Source organism: Bombina bombina, chromosome 3 (genome assembly GCF_027579735.1).
Source record: "Bombina bombina isolate aBomBom1 chromosome 3, aBomBom1.pri, whole genome shotgun sequence".
Taxonomy (NCBI): Eukaryota; Metazoa; Chordata; class Amphibia; order Anura; family Bombinatoridae; genus Bombina; species Bombina bombina.
The window spans coordinates 959,920,633-959,940,801 of NC_069501.1; the positions used below are offsets into that span (position 1 = coordinate 959,920,633).

At 38.6% G+C, this 20,169-nt stretch overlaps 1 protein-coding gene across 4 annotated transcripts in view; it reads right to left on the reverse strand.

Moving 5' to 3' along the window:
* RUBCNL (rubicon like autophagy enhancer) overlaps positions 1-20,169 on the reverse strand; it is a 103,898-nt gene that overhangs the window by 48,303 nt on the left and 35,426 nt on the right. For all 4 annotated transcript variants that reach the window (XM_053708011.1, XM_053708010.1, XM_053708009.1 and 1 more), the window contains 2 exons: positions 20,053-20,138; positions 10,312-10,639 (listed from right to left, as the gene is read on the reverse strand). In XM_053708011.1, coding sequence (XP_053563986.1) covers positions 10,312-10,639; positions 20,053-20,138 — 414 coding nt within the window. The remainder of the gene's footprint in view (positions 1-10,311; positions 10,640-20,052; positions 20,139-20,169) is intronic.

Genomic DNA, 20,169 nt, shown 5'->3' on the forward strand with positions numbered 1-20,169 from the left:
GCTCACTCACTATTTCCCAGTAATCTAACAATTACCTTACTATCACTCAAATTTTTGTTATCACTATTTTTTTTTCTCTCTTCACCTTTCAATGGAAAGGTTTATTGCACAAGGCAGAGAAAGTTCACCAATAATGCCTACCAAAACAAGAGAAAAGAAAGGTAATAAAATGCCAGAGGTCAGCCTTGAGACTACTAATGAACCTTTAAATGACCCTCAAATATTGATTGCCCAAATAAATTTGCTCTTTACACCTCAATTTGAGGCAATTAAAAAAGATCTTTCTAATATCTCTATAAATCTAGATATGCTTACTACTGAAGTAAAGCAATTCTCTGCAAGGCTTACAGAAGCGGAGAATAGAATTTCAGATGTGGAAGACTTGGTAAATAATCACGATAGTATTTTAGCTAAACAAGATTCAAAGATTAAAAATTTACAATCTCGCCTGGAGGATATTGAGGATCGCTCCAGGCGGAATAATTTAAGGATAGTAGGTCTCCCCGAGACAGCAGAGTTTGAAAATATGCTGAATTTTGCCTCTAATACTTTACCCCAGCTACTGGGATTTCCCCCCTCTAAATTACCTCTACAGAGAGAAAGAGCACACAGGGTAGGCCCAAGGAAATATAACAAAGATGGTTCCCCAAGAAATAGAATCTGCATATTCAAGGTTTTGAGGTTTCAAGACAAAGTTGAGCTGCTTAAGCTATATAGGCAAACTGATACATTCACTATTGCTAATAAAAGAGTCTTTATATTTCAAGATTTTTCGAACGAGACTTCCTCAAAGAGGAGAAACATGGCCCCCTACTGTTCCCAATTGATAGACAGAGGTATAAAAGCACATATGGTTTATCCGGCTAGAATTATTATAGAAAAGGATGGTACAAAGAAAAACCTAAATTCTATAACGGAAGCTAAAGAGTTTATAGCTAATCTTGATTCCCTACAGAACTAGAGAGAGATTTCAATTGCAATAAAAACTAGGATAATATGATTTGTAAGATTATATGGATTTTATTGTATGTCTCTACTTTGTTTTTTTCTTTCCTTTCTTTTGTTTTTTGTTTTTTTTCCCTCTCTTCCCCCCCCCTCCCCTAGGAAAATTAGGATCCTAATATGGGGTTATGACAGAGTTTTGTAAATATTTTAAGATATTGTCCTGCAATGTGGGGGGTATTTCTTACCCGGCCAAACGTAAATTGATTATAAAAACGTTAGGTAAATCGTCACCAAGTATTGTCTTCCTCCAAAAAACCCACTTAAAAGACAAGGAAATAGTTAAACTGAAATCAAAATGGGTGGGAGAAGTCATAGGAGCTCCCTGTATAGGTAGAAAAAGTGGGGTGGCGATTTTATTTAATAAAGACCTGACGTACAGTGTTTCATGCATTGAGATATATGTAGAGGCTAGATATATCATTGTACAAGTCCAAATGAAAAATACAAAATTAATATTATGTAATATTTACGGCCCTAACGGATTCTCTCCCTCTTTCTGGGATAATATGAAGGTCAAATTATTTCCATATATTAAATACAACCTCATTGTAGCCGGAGATTTTAATATGTGTTTATATCCGGACCTAGAGTATGAACGTAGATTATCAAGCCCGATATAATTAACAGGCTAAATATTTTAAAAAAATTTGTACCCATTTGAAATTAATTGATATTTGGAGGGCTAAGAATCCTGATAAAATTAAATTCACTTGCGAAACCAAGTCCTTTAAAACATTTTCACGAATAGATTATATTCTTATAGCGGAATCCCTTTCTATTGTTAAATCTCAGACGTCTATAAATGATATAATGATCTCCGACCATGCTATTATATCGCTTCATTTTGACACATTGGTGAAAGCTAAAGACAAAGTAAATACCTTCTACTTCCCTAGATATCTATATAACAATCTCAGGTTTAATAACTGGTTAAGACAGAAGTGGAAAGACTATTGTACATTTAATATAGCGCAATATAATTCGATTGAAAATTTTTGGGAAGCCTCTAAGGCTGTCCTGAGAGGAGAGATTGGTGCTTATGTTTACGCCAGAAAGAAAAAAGCAAACTTGATTGAAAAGCAAATGATGAACGGTGTTAGGAATGCATATAGGAGATTTTTTAATAATCATAGTGATGAAAATTGGGGAAAATATATTAAGGCTAGGCAGGAAAGGGATATACTACTAAAACAAAAAGCGCAAGAGGAAAATACCAGACTCAATATGCACTTCAGGGCTTTTCATGGATGTTCAGCTAAATATTTATCAATGGTAGTTAGGAATAGGGAAAAAAAAATTATATACTGGCAGTTAAGGAGAGAGAGACAAGATTCACGGATAATACAGAGATGAGGGTTTTTCATGACTATTATCAGAATTTATATGCTGAGCAAAAAAGTGATGCAGTAAATCAGGAAGAATTTTGGGCTAAAATTCAAACCCCGAAAATAACTCTGGAAAATTTAAATCTATTAAATGCCCCTATATCATTGGAAGAAGTGACTGAGGCAATAAGAAAAGTGAAACTTAATAAAGCCGCAGGGCCAGATGGCTTCCCAGCAGAATATTTGAAAATTTTAATGGAGGATATTTCACCTATTTTACAAAAACTTTACAATAATTATTTCATTTCAAATAAGCCCATCTCAAATTATTTTTCTGCTGCGAATATATCTTTAATATATAAAAAAAGGGAAAGACCCTGCTAAGCACCAACTTGCTGCAAGGTATGTCTCGCTCTGGGTCTCTCAAAAAATAACATATGCTAAACAATTACAATATACACATAATGACAGATGACTCTCTTAGGATTAAAATTGTCTCCCACAATGTAAAGGGCTTGAACTCCCCACAAAAGAGATCTATGGCAATGAGGGAATATAAGAGACTCCGATGTGACATAGTTCTAATACAGGAGACCCATTTTAGAAGAGGTAGGGAGCCCACAACGTCTTTTAATAAATTCGGAAAGATTTATTTAGCATCTAACTCCACCAAACATAACGGAGTGGGTATTCTTATAAGGATAAATGTTCCTTTTTGTCCCATGCACATACATAAAGATAAAGAGGGAAGGTCCATAATATTAACTGGCAGACTTTATAATAAAGTAATAACAATAGCTAACGTATATGCTCCTAACAACACTGCAACACAATTCTTTTACACAATTAAAAACTCCGTCCTAGATAATACAAAGGGAAGTCTGATATTAGGAGGAGACTTTAACCTAGCAATGGATCCCGATATAGACTGCTCAAGGGGAATGTCCTCAGTACCGCAGAAAATGTTAAAATCAATCAAAGCTAACCTAGCAATACAAGACACTTGGAGACTCTTTCACCCCTCGACAAGAGACTATACTTTTTACTCACACCCACACAGAGTTTATACAAGAATAGACTACATTTTTGTAGATGTTTCTAGTCTAGAATTAGTCCAAAATACGGACATCTCACCAATAACATGGTCAGACCACGCTATGGTCAGCTGCACTCTCAAATGGCCCACAACACAAAGACACAACAAAACTTGGAAACTGGACGAGACCCTCCTGACAGACCCGATCATATGCACACAGATAGCTACCTCATTAGTAGATTATTTTAATGTGAACTGCACCCAAGACGTAGATGCACAGTGCATATGGGAGGCACATAAATGTGTGATTAGAGGGGAGATCATAGCCCTGAAAGCTGCAAGAAATAAACAAAAGACCCACTTATTGAATTCACTGCTGGAGGAGCTAAACAAACTACAAGATATACATAAAAGATTCCCTGACAGCCAGTCCCTTTTAGATAATTTACAACACAAAAGAGACCAACTTAACTTATTTTTAGGCCATGAGACCAAGCGTGCAGCGCTATTTCTAAAAAAAACATACTACGAAGGAAATAATAAACAAGGCAAACTGCTAGCGAGACTATTACGGCAACGCACAAACAAGCGCCATATTCTATCAATAAAAGACCATAACGGGAAAACTTGGTACTCATCCAGGGATATTGCAGATAAATTTAGAGCATACTATGAAGGGTTATATAACTTAGAGAAAAGTCAACCTACCGCCACAACACAAGACATGGCCGCATACTTATCACAATTGCATCTACCTTCTCTCACTACAGAGCAACAAGCCGAATTGGACTTGCCTTTCTCCCTTAAGGAGGTTAAAGAGGCTATCTCGGACCTCCCTACAGGGAAGGCCCCAGGACCAGACGGTTTTGGAAATGCGTACTTTACTAAATTCAAAAGTATACTGGCCCCCCATTTATTGGCATACTATCAAACCATAGATCGAGATAAGCCCTTCTCACCTATGGCTTTACAAGCGCATATAACGGTGATCCCAAAACCCAATAAGCCAACAGACTCAATACACAACTACCGGCCAATATCATTGTTGAATTCTGATATTAAAATGTATGCGAAAATACTTGCGACAAGGCTAAATCTGCTTCTCCCTTCCATAATCCACCAGGACCAAGTGGGTTTTATACCCCATAGGGAAGCAAAGGACAACACAGTCCGTAACATGCATCTAATTTGGCATGCTAGGACTGAAGGTATCCCCGCTGTGTGGTTATCCACGGATGCGGAAAAAGCCTTCGACCGAGTGAGTTGGTCATTCCTCAAGTTGACACTACAGGCATTTGGACTGGGAGACACTATGCTACATAGAATATTTGCTCTTTACTCGGGTCCCAGCACAAGAATAGCATTGAATGGCATCCTCTCGCAGCCCTTTCAGATAACCAATGGCACGCGACAGGGATGCCCCCTCTCCCCGTTACTATTTGTATGTCTACTAGAAACATTAGCCACCAAGATCAGACTAAATAGGGAAGTGGCAGGGATAGTTGTTGGAAAACAGGAGTATAAACTCTCCCTGTTCGCTGACGATATTTTGTTTTCTCTTACCCACCCAGATATATCCATACCACCTTTGATGAAGGAATTAAAGATATTTAATAAACTCACAAACTTCTTAATTAATCATACTAAATCCGAGATCCTTGGAGTCTCCGTCCCAAAGTGGATGGAACTCCAAATATCACAAAATTGCCCATTTAGATGGTATGAGAATTCTATAAAATATTTAGGTATCCAGTTAGCAGAAGACATCGACAAGATATTCAAACTAAATTACATTCCAATACGCAGAGCCCTGATTAGAGATCTCTCCTCATGGAACTCCAAAAACTTAACATGGTTAGGAAGGATTAACACCATAAAAATGAACGCATTCCCCAGATTATTATACATCATGCAGACCCTCCCAATTCCCCTACCAAACAAATATATTCTACAGATGCAACAGTGTTTCCATTCCTTTATTTGGAAGAGTAAACAACCTAGAATCAATAAGAAGATAATGATGAGGTCCAGAGAGCAAGGGGGACTGGGAGTACCAAATATTGATTTATATAGAACAGCAATTTTTGTCCAACGAATTTTGGACTGTAAGATCCGTAAGTCACAGAAAAGATGGATCGCATTAGAAGAGAATTTGAGTATAGGGGTACCACTGTCAACCTTATGCTGGCATCCTAACTTTAATATGTTAGCCAAAACCATCACTAATCCAATAACCAAGGAGACAATAGGACAGTGGACTGTGGCAAACAGACAAAACCCATATCTATCATCCAACCCATCTCCACTGACCTCCCTGATCCATAATAGTGAATTCTCTGTGACAAAGCTGGGACACACACAGAGGCTAGATAACAACATCACAGACTTAGAAATACACCAAGTGACTAATCACGAACAGATACAGCTCCAATCACAATTACAAGAACAGGGACTCTCATGGTTTCATAACTGGTTTAACTATAGACGGCTGCACCACTACATAATGACCCATACACACAGCAATAACATGTTAAGACCCCTCACAAACAGAGAAATTATTCGCAAATAACCACCCAAGGAGACACACGCTATCCAGAATTTACGCTATTCTTACACAGCCACCCCCGGGCAACCTACCCACTTCATTGGAATCATGGGAAAGGGAACTGGGAGTCACAATCCTCCCACACACTGCAGCAGATATATTTAGAAATACAAAATCTACTTCCTCATCAGCATACTTAGTCGAGTTAAACTACAAGATACTACATAATTGGTACCTTACCCCAAAACGACTACACAGACTATACCCTACAGTCTCCAATAGATGCTGGCGATGCGGACACGTTGGTAGTGGTATGGGGCACATGTGGTGGTGGTGCAATAAAATACAGCAATTATGGAGAGACAGTATAGCGGAAATGGAAAATGCCCTTAACTGCATCTTGCCCTTAGACCCACTAATTTTCCTACTTAAATTTAGGAAACTGCCCTCTAAGGCACACCAAATATTGTTCCGAATTATGATAAACAGCGTTAAATCTATTATAGCCAAACAGTGAAAATCACATACACTTCCAGACCTACAAATGTGGGAAAAAAGGGTGTCAGAATTAATTGAGCTTGAGGAATACAGCTCTTATAAGAACACCACCAGAGAACCATACATAGAAGCCCAAACCATTTGGGAACAGTATACACGAAAAGAAATAGGAGACTAGAACTAGGGGTGAGACCCGGAGCGGACATGCAGCAGAGGAGGCAACATACTAGGTATAATCTCATTAAGAAAGAACTGAAATGTTAGAGTATAACAAAATGAATATAGGCTTTGACTTGTTTCTTGTTTGTTTGTTCTTTTTTCTTATTTGGTTAAAACGTCACATAACCTATTTACAAAACAAGCAACCCCAAACGGGGTATGGAATTACAAACCACGTTAACATATGTTTCAACTATGACTGTCAGTTATATTTATTTTGCTCATTCTAATGTAACATGTAATTTCTATGACTTATTTTCAATAAAAAGAAGTTGGAATAAAAAAGGGAAAGACCCAGAAGATCCCACCTCATATAGGCCCATATCAGTGTTAAATGCTGATTATAAAATATTAACCTCTATAATCGCTAGTAGGCTTGCTCATTGTCTCACCGATCTCATTCATCCAGATCAAACTGGCTTTATGATAAATAGGAACTCTTTGAAAAATATTCAAAAGCTTGTTACATATGTGGATTATATATGGTCTATAAAAGGTACAGCGAATTCCCAATTAATGCAGGATCTAGCAATCCTTACTCTTGATGCCGAAAAGGCGTTTGATTCGATTAATTGGGAATATTTATTTAGTTCAGTATCAAAATTTGGACTTCAAGACCAATTTCTGGGTTTTATACGTAATCTGTATAAGAATCCTATTTCCTATCTGCTGGTGAATGGCTCTCTTTCATCAAAAATTATAATGGGTAGAGGCACAAGACAGGGCTGCCCGCTATCGCCGCTATTGTTTAATTTAGCTGTAGAGCCTCTTGCAATATGGCTTAGGGATATAATATCAGGAATAAAGCTAGGTTCGAGTAAGTTAAAAATATTACTGTATGCTGATGATTTATTGATTTTTCTTCAGAACACTATACAATCAATTCCATTAATAGTAGACACTTTACAGTTTTTTGCATAATTTTCCGGGTATAATATCAATTGTAATAAGAGTGAAATTATGTGGTAAAATAAAACTAATACTAGTCTGCAACAGATCCTGTTTAGAACCACTGAAACCCTTAAATATTTAGGCATTAAACTTAGCGCCAATCCTAATAAGTGGTATACAGAAAATTTTTGTCCTTTGATTCAAAAAAATTATTGCGGATTTAAAGTTATGGGTATCTTTGCCCCTGTCAATTTCAGCCCGAGTGAATCTAATTAAAAACTATTGTCTTCCCTAGACTATTATATTTACTCCAAAATCTACCTCTTTTTATTAAGACTTACGACTGACGGAGAATTAACTCTGCCTTTTCTAATTTTATATGGAAAGACAAGAAACCAAGAATAGCGTTAAAAAAAGATGACGCAACCCTATAGAATGGCAGGTCTTGCCTTACCAGATATTCACCTCTATAATATTGCCTTTTTAGCTAAAATAGCAATTGAGTGGATGATTGATATAAATATGGTCTCAAATGATATTGAGAGTTTTTTTGTATATCCTTTTTCTTTGAAAGCTATTTTATATTGTCCTTTGAAAGTACTCCCGAGGAATGTAGATTGCTTAATATCCATTAAGAATATTATCATAGCTTGGTATAAATTGTGTTGCATACTAGATATGGATCCATATTATTCGGATTTTCTTCCTATAAGGGGTAACCCCAGTTTTACACCAGGAATTAACCAAGATATCTTTAGAAAATGGGCAGACAAAGGATTGAAGTATATTAGCCAGGTATTAACGAATGAGTGGTGTGTTGTCTCTTTCGAAACTCTAGTATCACAATTTGAATTACCTAGAACCAGTTTTTTTGGTTATTTGCAAGTTAGACATTTTATAGAAGATATGAGAAGGGGTAGGAATCAATTTAAGGAATGGACCGAGATTAAAGTATATATACACATCAATACATAGTAGGCTGTACATCTATCTCTTTGTTATATGATATTCTACTTGCTAAGCAAAGCCTTATTCCCTTGAATAAAATATGATAATTGGAAATATAATTTTCCTAATTTAGAGTTATCAAGAATGAATACAAGTCTTTTGACTACAAGGAAGTTAGCTATACCTATGAGCTGGAAAGAATCCCATTATAAACTTATTAATAATTTTTATTTAACCCCAGCTCGATTGACGAAAATGTACCCAGCACAAATTGCTAACTGTCCGCGTTGTAATTTTTCAAAAGCGGGCATATGTCATATGTTTTACCTCTGTCCTAAAATGAAGCAAGTGTGGGAGAAGTTAGTTTATTGGATAAATAAACTTTATAATTCAAATATATTCATAGACATGGAAACAGTTATTTTTTTAAAAAGGTATACATCGGACCTAGGATTACAAGTTAAAACTTTAAATACACTTATACTACTGGTAAGACATTTGGTCGTAAAAAACTGGAAATCTACAGCTGCACCCTCATTGGCCAGGATAATTAAGGAAATTCAAAATCATATTGTATTTGAATCATTTCACATGAAGAATGTTAAGGAACATAAAATAAAAAGATTTATATTAGGATGGTTACCTATAATTAAAACATATACACTACAGATTCAGAAACAAATTTTGTATCCTTTTTTAAGTTCTGAGACATTTGCAAAACTAGTTATGTTAGATATATTCCCAGTGAATTGGTATTCTTCAAGTAGAGAAGTTTAACTCCCCAAGTTACGAAGTACTAGTAAGATAGGGATTTTTGAAATATTAGGGATAGTAGTATTCTTTTTCTGGAGACTCTTGGCGAGATGAGTTTTATTTTAGTTAAGATCGCAAGAGCGGTTAGATTTGGACGAGGGGAGGAAGGGGGGGGTTGTGGTTTTTTTTTCTCTTCTTTCTCTCTTTCTTTGTTGTGTCGATTTTGTTTTATATAAATGAAAATTTGAGGAACACATTTGGGTTAACAGAAAAAAAAAAAAAAAAAATACAGGAAAAATGTGAGACAAATTTGAAAACAAAATGTTTAATTTTCTTTGGATGTTTATATATGTTGTGTACTAATGGAAAACAAAAGGCAATGTATGCCTTAAAATGACCAAGTCTCTGAAACAGGATTGTATTATCATAAATGTGTCTCATTCAATAAAGAAATATTTAAAAAAAAAAAAAACTAAAAGAAACATTCAATATTTAATCTGCATAAAACATCAACATTGCAATACACTTTCATTACTTATTTTGCCCGTTTTTTCTGTAAAATACCTTATAGTGGCACTTTGTGCTTGTTCTGCTTCCTCGCAGACAAGCTAAATGTCAACCATAGTTATGTAAATAAGCGTGTTCTCTAAGCTAAAAATGCTCCGTCCCTGTTACCAGCTAATAAGAACATGAACTTTCATGATGTGCATCTCTGAGCCGCTCTTGATTTGTAAAACCGTATACAGTAAAATAGGACCAAAAACAAAAAAAAAAAAAAAAAAAGGGTAAAACCATTTAAATCTTGCAATGCAGTGCTTCATTATAGATAGGATATCCCGAGTATAAAAAGGTCCCTTTAACAAAATTCAAGGTTTAGTTCTGAGCATTTACGGCAAATCAAAAACAAAACAACAAAACGTGTATGCAATCATGAGTAGCAAATCAATGTCAAAATGTTTAAAAAGCTGCTCTTCATATAGATAACAACATTCAACTATAATGTTCCTTAAAGATGTCATTGAGGCCAAGAGAAAAAAAAAAAGTAGCTGTGCTTAAAAACGTTTACTGTGATAGTGAAAACAAGTATTTACCTTCATAGCCACTGTCAACAGAAGCTGCCGATTCTGAATAATTTTTGTGTCTGGCAATGGGAATAGCCACATGGTCTTGTTTACACCACTGCCGATACGCAGTGCCTCCACCTCCATTCCACTGCTCCGAGGTAGTAGGCGGAATATGACCCATATCGCACTGATCCCATTGGAAGCGCTGTACGTGACCTCTGTCAGCATTGTCCTGCAAGTGCTGGGAACCGCACCAGTCTTCATTATACAGCTCCCACTGTGAGCACTGCAAACTACTCTTCATTTTCTCAACAACTGAGATCAATAGATCTGCTACCAAGAAGTGTGCGTTTTCCTAAAATAAAAAAACACACGTTATTTGCGGTTTATTTACACAAGTTATGAACATACTTTCAGAATGTATGAGAGATAAATTGCGCTTCAATCTGATGTTTCTGCTACAAAAGTTGTGCATCACATTCATGTAAATTATTATTGTGTTAGGTTAAATGCCAAAAGTAACGTCTGCTAATTTACATATAAAACCAAAATTATCTTTGTGTATACACATGGGATTTATTGCTCTGGAGTTTGTTTGGCATTTTGCTATAAAACCAAAATCTGCCTAGCACCTAATTATTTACTGTAGCTCTGAACACAACAAGTTAAACCAGAAATACATCTTGTTGTGGTATTGTAGCTTTTTAGAGAGTGAGTAATAGATTCTAGGATAATTCAGCTATGACGAAATTAAAGTTAGTTATAATCTGGTCCATTCTCAAAGCACTGCTAGTCAGATGGAAGAGGTGATCTGATCCTCCCTTTAGGGTTGACTATTAATAAAATGATAATGCATTTAGACAGTAAGGCACTAGTAATGCTTATCCCCTGAATATAGATCGATTTGTATATACAATATCTCACAAAAGCGAGTACACCCCTCACATTTTTGTAAATATTTTTATATCTTTTTTAATGTGACAACACTGAAGAAATGACACGTTGCTACAATGTAAAAGTAGCGAGTGTACAGCCTGTATAACAGTGTCAATTTGCTGTCCCCTCAAAATAACTCACAGTCATTACAGGGACATAATACTCATACTGCATCAGTTTAGCATATAACTGTAAAAAGCTGACAGGAACCTTTAGATTGCTAAGTATCCACCAACCAGCGGATAACGTTGCAGGCTAAGAGCCGCCAGTCCTTCCCACAAACCTTGAACATGGAGAAAGGAGAAACCTCAAGAGGCTTAACGTACCTCAAATGATTCAAGGATGAATTTAGCAGAGCAACAGATCTCAGATCCTGCTCCAACACCGAACCAGACCAAGCGACAGGCATGTCTGATAGACGGGGGGGGGGGCAGAAAGAACCCAACCACAAGCCTCCAGGGAATGGAAAGAAAAGGGGGGGACTCACCCACCCCAACAGAGCTTGGGTGCCAACCCAAACCTCTCCTCCAAAATAAGGCACTCCCAAGGAGAACCCCCTGGGACCTGGAACAGAGAAACGTGCAATAGATTTGTAGGAAGACCTGTCACAGCTCTCTTAGACAGTCTCTACATAGAAAGGTCAAATTCCAACAGGTGGAAAAGAGCCCACAGAGCAGCAGATGCTGCCTGCTACAGGAATAGGCCACCTGATCAAACCTCCTACACACAGGGCAGGACAAAGACCCTCCAGAGAGAGAAAACCCCAGCTCATAAGGAAGACCAACTAACCCCTCAAAAGGGAAGGGCACAGATAAGAACAGCGTATATGACCACAAGATATGAAGATATAGAATGATCAAAAAACAGACTGAATGAAAAAATCATCCAGACACCACTGTTGACCCAACAGAGAGAAAGAAATCCCCATAAAAAGGAGCACACTCCGTCCGAAGGACAAGTCAGGCATTAAAGTTTATAACCAGTACCGAAGGTGGATGTGAACTCTGGCCTTCCTGCTTGCAAGCCCAATGAGCTAGCCCCTATGTCGCAACATAGGGTCCCTGAAAAAAAACTGGGTCGTCCCGAACCAGTCCACAGGATCATAAGTCTCCAGACATCCAAGAAGGAGCCAAGATAAGAACCAGGGACCCAGAATCGTCCTAGAATGAACAACACCTCCAGGGAACACAAGATACTCCGTCTGAAGCAATCAGACTCACAGGGGATGAGAACCAGGAATCCCGGAGAACGGGTACAGGACTTACTCGTAAGTCACGCAATTTCTCTAGAGCCCAAAGGCCCCAAGGGCAACACTAAAGGAAATGAGAACGAGAACAGACTCACCCGAAAGAGAGTAGAAAGAAACGCTAGTCTCCATAATCCTTTCAGATTAATGTTCCAGAGGACCACACCGAAGGGAGAAGAATGCAAAGCATCCCGAACCCAGGCTGAAAATCATCCCCTAAGCAAAAAGCATGGGGAAAAAAAAAAAAAAAAAAAAAAAAAAGAGACAACACCTCCTATCGCCCCAGATATGGAGACGACTAACTCCCAAAGGAAGACAGAAACTCACGGCCTTCACTTCCTATTTAAGCGGCCAAAGCAGCCAGAAAAAAAAAAAAAAAACGACGAAGTCCAGAAAGTCTCGACCCAAAGGAAGAGAACCTCTAAAATAGTAACAAGTCCTAAAAAGGACACTTCCAAAGAGACCATGAAAGGCAAAACCGTAAGAACGGCGGTATGAAGGACCTAAAGTCTCCAACCCACAACGGGAAGGAACACTTTAGTGCATGGAAAAATTGGAAATGACTGAGTATGTCCCGGCCCACTAGCTTGAAAGGCGAATGAGGACTGAACCAATCCCCCATGCCCCTATGCAACCTCCGACCCTCAAGTCCTCTCAGGATGCTAGTTGAAGCTTGTAAAATAAAAGTAAACAACACAAATCACATTGTTATCACTAGGCACCCTCACCGGACCAACCAGACATAGAAAGGTGCCATGTGACTGAACTAGGCCTCAAAAGACAGAAGGATTTGTACCCAGTCAGGACCAGAGTGAATCCAAGGGCCCCAGCACTGTCAAGGCCACAGAGTCTCCCCCGAGATGGAGGGATAAAGAACAAGTCAGACAGACTTTTGTAAACAGTGTGACCACAAAATTGTGAGAATCAATTCCAGAGAAGAAAGTTCCCGAAGGAAACAGCACACCACAACATGAGCTTTAAACCAAATAAAAATCATCCTCACTGGATGAAAATAAAAAGATGAGGCAACCCGTAGGTTATCGCCCAGGAAGAACGGACAGATCCACAGGACCAGCCCAACAGGGGTCCGAGACTTCCAAGCTCAGAACTGGAAAAGGATACACAAATAACAAAAACCCATAAGAAGATTACTTCATCCCCTTATGTCTATGCATTCAAGCCAGTCGAAGATTAAGACTGAGAATCCCCAGACCCATTAAGAGTGGGATCCTCCATCAATGCCAAAAACGTGCCTTAGTAGAACACGAAGGCGCAACATACCTCCACCGGGACAAAAGAAACAGCGGCCCTGAAGGTTGCGTCCCTGAGGCCTCAGGGGCAGTCGCTCCCCTGGAGGGCTGAACGGACCAGGTGATCCCACGCCTGACAAGCCCCGGTTAACGGAATAAGGACAATATCATAAGCACACTCCTAGAAAATGCGCCAGTGCCAAAGATATTGCCATGCAGAACAGTGTCGTAACCTCTGGTGGAAACAGGCCACACTCCCTAGAAGGATAAGTAGTGTTTGGGTTACCTGCATGTGTAGTAAGAGTTGGTGGTAGGGAACTTGTCTCATGATAAAATAGAATCCCCAGAGGCAGATGGCTCAGTGGGCTCCCGATTCCCCGATCCCGAGGAACAGAGCACTCTAAAAAACAAAATTTATGCTTACCTGATAAATTTCTCTCTTGTGGTGTATCCAGTCCACGGGTTCATCCATTACTTGTGGGATATTCTCCTTCCCAACAGGAAGCTGCAAGAGGACACCCACAGCAGAGCTGTCTATATAGCTCCTCCCCTAACTGCCACCCCCAGTGAGACAAAAAAGCAAGAAAAAATGAGAAACTATAGGGTGCAGTGGTGACTGTAGTTAAAAATAAAAAACACCTGCCTTAAAATGACAGGGCGGGCCGTGGACTGGATACACCACAAGAGAAATAAATTTATCAGGTAAGCATAAATTTTGTTCTCTTGTAAAAGGTGTATCCAGTCCACGGGTTCATCCATTACTTGTGGGATACCAATACCAAAGCTTTAGGACATGGATGAAGGGAGGGACAAGACAGGCCCTTAAAGGGAAGGCACCCCTGCCTGTAAGACCTTTCTCCCAAAAATAGCCTCCGAAGAAGCAAAAGTATCAAAATTTGTAGAATTTAGAAAAGGTATGAAGCGAAGACCAAGTCACCGCCTTACAAATCTGTTCAACAGAGGCCTCATTTTTAAAAGCCCATGTGGAAGCTACCGCTCTAGTGGAATGAGCTGTAATTCTTTCAGGAGGCTGCTGGCCAGCAGTCTCATAAGCTAAGCGTATTATACTTCTTAGCCAAAAAGATAGAAGTTGCCGAAGCCTTTTGGCCTCTCCTCTGTCCAGAGTAGACAACAAACAAAGCAGATGTTTGACGAAAATCCTTCTTGGCTTGTAAATAAAACTTTAAAGCACGAACCACATCAAGATTGTGTAAAAGACGTTCCTTCTTTGAGGAAGGATTAGGACATAATGAAGGAACAACAATCTCCTGATGTTCTTATTACATACTACCTTAGGAAGAAACCCAGGTTTGGTACGCAAAACTACCTTATCTGCATGGAAAATCAGATAAGGGGAATCACACTGTAAAGCATAAAACTCCGAAACTCTCTGAGCCGAGGAGATAGCTACTAGAAACAGAACTTTCCAAGATAAAAGCTTGATATCTATGGAATGCAGAGGTTCAAACGGAACCCCTTGAAGAACCTTAAGAACTAAATTTAAACTCCATGGTGGAGCAACAGGTTTAAACACAGGCTTAATTCTAACTAAAGCCTGACAAAACGCCTGAACGTCTGGAACCTCAGCCAGACGTTTGTGCAAAAGAATAGACAGAGCAGAGATCTGTCCCTTTAAGGAACTAGCAGACAATCATTTCTCCAATCCCTCCTGGAGAAAAGATAATATTCTAGGAATCCTGACTTTACTCCAAGAGTAACCCTTGGATTCACACCAATGAAGATATTTACACCATATCTTATGATGGATTTTCCCGGTGACAGGCTTTCGAGCCTGAATTAAGGTATCAATGACCGACTCGGAAAAACCACGCTTTGATAGAATCAAGCGTTCAATCTCTAAGCAGTCAGACTAAAGCAGCATTGCACCCACTTGCAAATGGACGATTAACCCCTTAGGCCCCAAAACGGATTAGAAAAACGGAAAAAACGTTAAAAAACGGTCAAACACACTGCCACAGCTCTGCTGTGGCCCTACCTGCCCATAAACACGATTGTTTGCAGGAAAAACACCCTCTATAGTGGTCCTAGATGCCAGAGGACTCCTTTAGGGAAGTTGTATGTCTCAGTCTGAAGATTAACTGCGCGAAAATAAACCCCTCCCACCATGCACTGAAAGTCAGGGAGCCTTTTTTAGGAGTAATCTAACAAGCCATGTGGGAAACTAGGCCCCAAAATAAAGATTTATCACCTTCGGAGAAAAAAAGTTTTTTACTCTAAAACATGCAAACTTTTTTACACTAAGCAATATGAGTATTAACATGAATATTACCCTTGTTTGCAAGCATGATCCCAGTTGCTGTTAAATCACTGTATCAGGCTTACCTCAAATATACCAGGCACTGTCAGCATTTTCTAGACCTTATCTCTCTAGAAAAAAAATATACGGAGCATACCTCAAGGCAGGCAATCTGCAGACTGTCCCCCCCAACTGAAGTTTTCTTTCCATACTCTTCAGTTATGTGTGAGAACAGCAATGGACCTTAGTTACAAACCGCTAAGATCATCAAACCTTTAGGCAGAATTCTTCTTCCAATTTCTGCCTGAGAGTAAAAAGAGGACAACACCAGTACCGTTTAAAAATAATAAACTTTTGATTGAAGATAAAAAAACTACACTAACTCACCACATCTCTCTTGATACTTCCTTTCTTGTCGAGAGCTGCAAGAGAATGACTGGGGGTGGCAGTTAGGGGAGGAGCTATATAGACAGCTCTGCTGTGGGTGTCCTCTTGCAGCTTCCTGTTGGGAAGGAGAATATCCCACAAGTAATGGATGAACCCGTGGACTGGATACACCTTTACAAGAGAAAGGAAGATATTTTACCTCAAAATTTCCTCAGCTCAGCAGAGTAAGTTCTGTGTAAAAAGTTTTAATTCAGCTGTTGCCCAGCTGCCGGAAAAAAATAAAAATAAATTAAGAAATGAACAGCAGCCAATCAGCATCAACAGTGCTGAGGTCATGAACTCTTTTACTGTGATCTCATGAGATTCGACTTAACTCATGAGATTTCATAGTAAACTTCCTTAAACTGAATAAGGAAATAACATGAGAGTGCACAAGGCTCAATCCCTTAGCTGTCCCGGGACAGACATACTGATTTGCTGCTTAGAAGTCCTTTACAATGGGATGTGGCTACTGAGGAACTTTTGAGGTAAAATATCTTTTTTTTTTTTTTTTTTTTTTTTTTTAAAATAGAAATGTTCAGGTGATATTTTCTAGTCCGCTTTTTGCAGCTATGCTGCCTTACTTTAAAGTGTTTCAACATTTGGGTATCATGGCCCTTTAATGTCTAAACAAAAGTCAGTACACCTCCAAGTAAAAAAAATGTCCAAATTTGGCCCAAAGTGTCAATATTTTGTGTGCCGTCCATTATTTTCCAGCACTGCCTTAACCCTCTTGGGTATGGAGTTCAGAGCTTCACAGGTTGCCACTCCCCCACCTTCTATTTGAGGATGCCCCACAGATGCTCAATAGGGTTTAGGTCTGGAGACATGCTTGGCCAGTCCATTACCTTTACCCTCAGCTTCTTTAGCAAGGCAGTGGTCGTCTTGGAGGTGTGTTTGGGGTCGTTATGTTGGAATACTGCCCTGCAGTCCAGTCTCCGAAGGGAGAGGATCATGTTGGCATTCATGGTTCCAGACCATGACACTCCCACCACCATGCTTGACTGTAGGCAAGACACACTTGTCCTTTTACTCCTCACCTGGTTGCCACCACACACACTTGACACCATCTGAACCAAATAAGTTTAAGTCTCATCTGACTACAGGACATGGTTCCAGTAATCCATGTCCTTAGTCTGCTTGTCTTCAGCAAACTGTTTGCAGGCTTTCTTGTGCATCATCTTTAGAAGATGCTTCCTTCTGGGACAACAGCCATGCAGACCAATTAAATGCAGTGTGCGGCGTATGGTCTGAGCACTGACAGGTTGACCACCCAACCAATTCAACCTCTGCAGCAATGCTGGCAGCACTCATATGTCTTTTTCCCAAAGACAACCTCTGAATATGACGCTGAGCATGTGCACTCAACTTCTTTGGTCTACAATGGCGAGGTCTGTTCTGAGTGGAACCTGTCCTGTGAAACCGCTGTATGGTCCTGCCCACCGTGCTGCAGCTCAGTTTCAGGGTCTTGGCAATCTTCTTATAGCCTACGCCATCATTATGTAGAGCAACAATTTTTTTTTCAGATACTCAGAGTTCTTTGCCATGTGGTGCCATGTTGAACTTCCAGTGACCAGTATGAGGGAGTGTGAGAGCGATAACACCAAATTTAACACACCTGCTCCTCATTCACACCTGAGACCTTGTACACCAACGAGTCACATGACACCGGGGAGGGAAAATGGCTAATTGGGCCCAATTTGGACTATTCCACTTAGGGGTGTACTCATTTTTGTTGCCAACGATTTAGACATTAATGGCTGTGTGTGGAGTTATTTTGACAGCAAATTTACACTGTTATACAGGCTGTACACTCACTACTTTACATTGTAGCAAAGTGTCATTTCTTCAGTTTTGTCACATGAAAAGATATAATAAAATATTTACAAAAATGTGAAGGGTGTACTCACTTTTGTGAGATACTGTAATTAGTTATTAGGTTTCTGTTTAATGCAGAAGGCAGCTTCTTATGAGAAGCTAAAAGCTGCCACTGTGGGAGAATGGGTCTTCGGTTGAATCCGTTTTACGGAGGGAAGAGTGAATGTCTATTCTAGAAGTATTTTCATTCATCACTCTGAAAAACATTCCATGTGATAAGAATCTATTTTTTTTTTGTCATGTCACTCCTATACGGTCTAAAACACTAGAATTGCAGCCTTTGGGTGCTCCTGATTAATATTTATGTATGCAAAGGAAAAACACAAGTCTAGAAGTATGACAAATATTTCTTATGTAATTCATATTTAAATATTCCCTAAATGTGTTTAACTTCACTTGCCTATATGCCTGAGGAGATAAACGTTCTCATCTTATTTATTTCAGACAAGCCAAGAAAAAACACAAGATATTATTATAAAGTATCCAGCAAGATCAGTTGTGCATTAAGGCACCTGCTTTTAACTGGCAATCCAGTCAATTATAGTAGTACGCTGTATATAAACCTATTATTTTTCCATAAGAATTCCATTGTCAATATAATAATATATCATGGTCACAGCTAAACACTGGCTGGTTGCAAGGTCAATTCCCTAAAAAAATCCAGTAAAAAGTAGCTTATAGATCAACCTCTAAGACACACGAGAGTCTTAAGTTTCTAGAAAAATCAGCACAAAGTCAGCCAGGGTGTGCGTGAGTGGAAACCACAGGTTATAGGAACAGGTGATCTCTGCTTAGTCACATGATAAAAACATTCATTTACTAGACAGTGTGTTTTGTTTCTTTAGAAACAGCATGTTCTCTTACTCAGGTAATTTATACATAATGATGCTTTAAATGGCAATGTTAAAGGAAAACAAAAAGTTACTATGAAGTAAACATCAAGATTCCTGTGGCAAAATGTGTCACCCCAAAGTAATGAACAACAAGTTAAAACAAAAACATACAATAAATGGCCTTGTGAGATAAAATAAAGATTTAATTGAATAAAGGAATAAAGTAACTTTATATAAATTATATTAAGTTGTGTGTGTATTTATTTACTATCTGAAACAAACTAATTGTAGACACAGAATTCCATAAAATGTTTATAAAAGTTACTTTATTCCTTATCCAGTAAGCAGGCCTATATCTGCATTCCTGACAGCTTGTGTTAAGCCACCTGTTCTGAAATCCTAGATGGTTTATAAAAAAAATGTTCTGATTTTAGATAAAAATCAAGGCTATTAAAAATCAAATAAACTTGTACAGATACAGAACTAAAAAAAGGGGAAAAGGGTTTCACAGAACTTAATATAGCAGATCTATGTACCAAATATGTCAAATACTAGACATAACATAGAAAAATGATGTATTGAAGCAGTGGGAAAACACCTGGCACACTACTGACTGTGCAGTCTGGTATTGGTCTAACCTTTTTATGGGTTCAGAGATATTCATAAACCTGTGATTCCAGAAAACCTGCTTCAGATATTAGACTTCCATTTACCTGGCTCTAAGGCCTCACATCACCGTACATAAAGCTTGAGTTGCCTTCTGTTATATATACTAAAAACCAATAAATTAGTGCAAAACACTACTTACAATTTGTTTTTAATGTAAAGGTTTAAATAATGCACTGGCAGAGTACCAGGACCTCCAAATTATTATGAAAGCTCAAAGATACAAATCACATGCATTAAACTCTCCTAAACTATCAAAATATATTTATTTCTTACATTCTCCAGGTTTACAGTTGGTTCAAAGACCTTTTCTGCTGCATTGAGTGTGGTCTCTGTACTTGCTGTTAATGTCTTCTCAGAAGCTGCACAATAAAGAGATAGTTACATTAATAA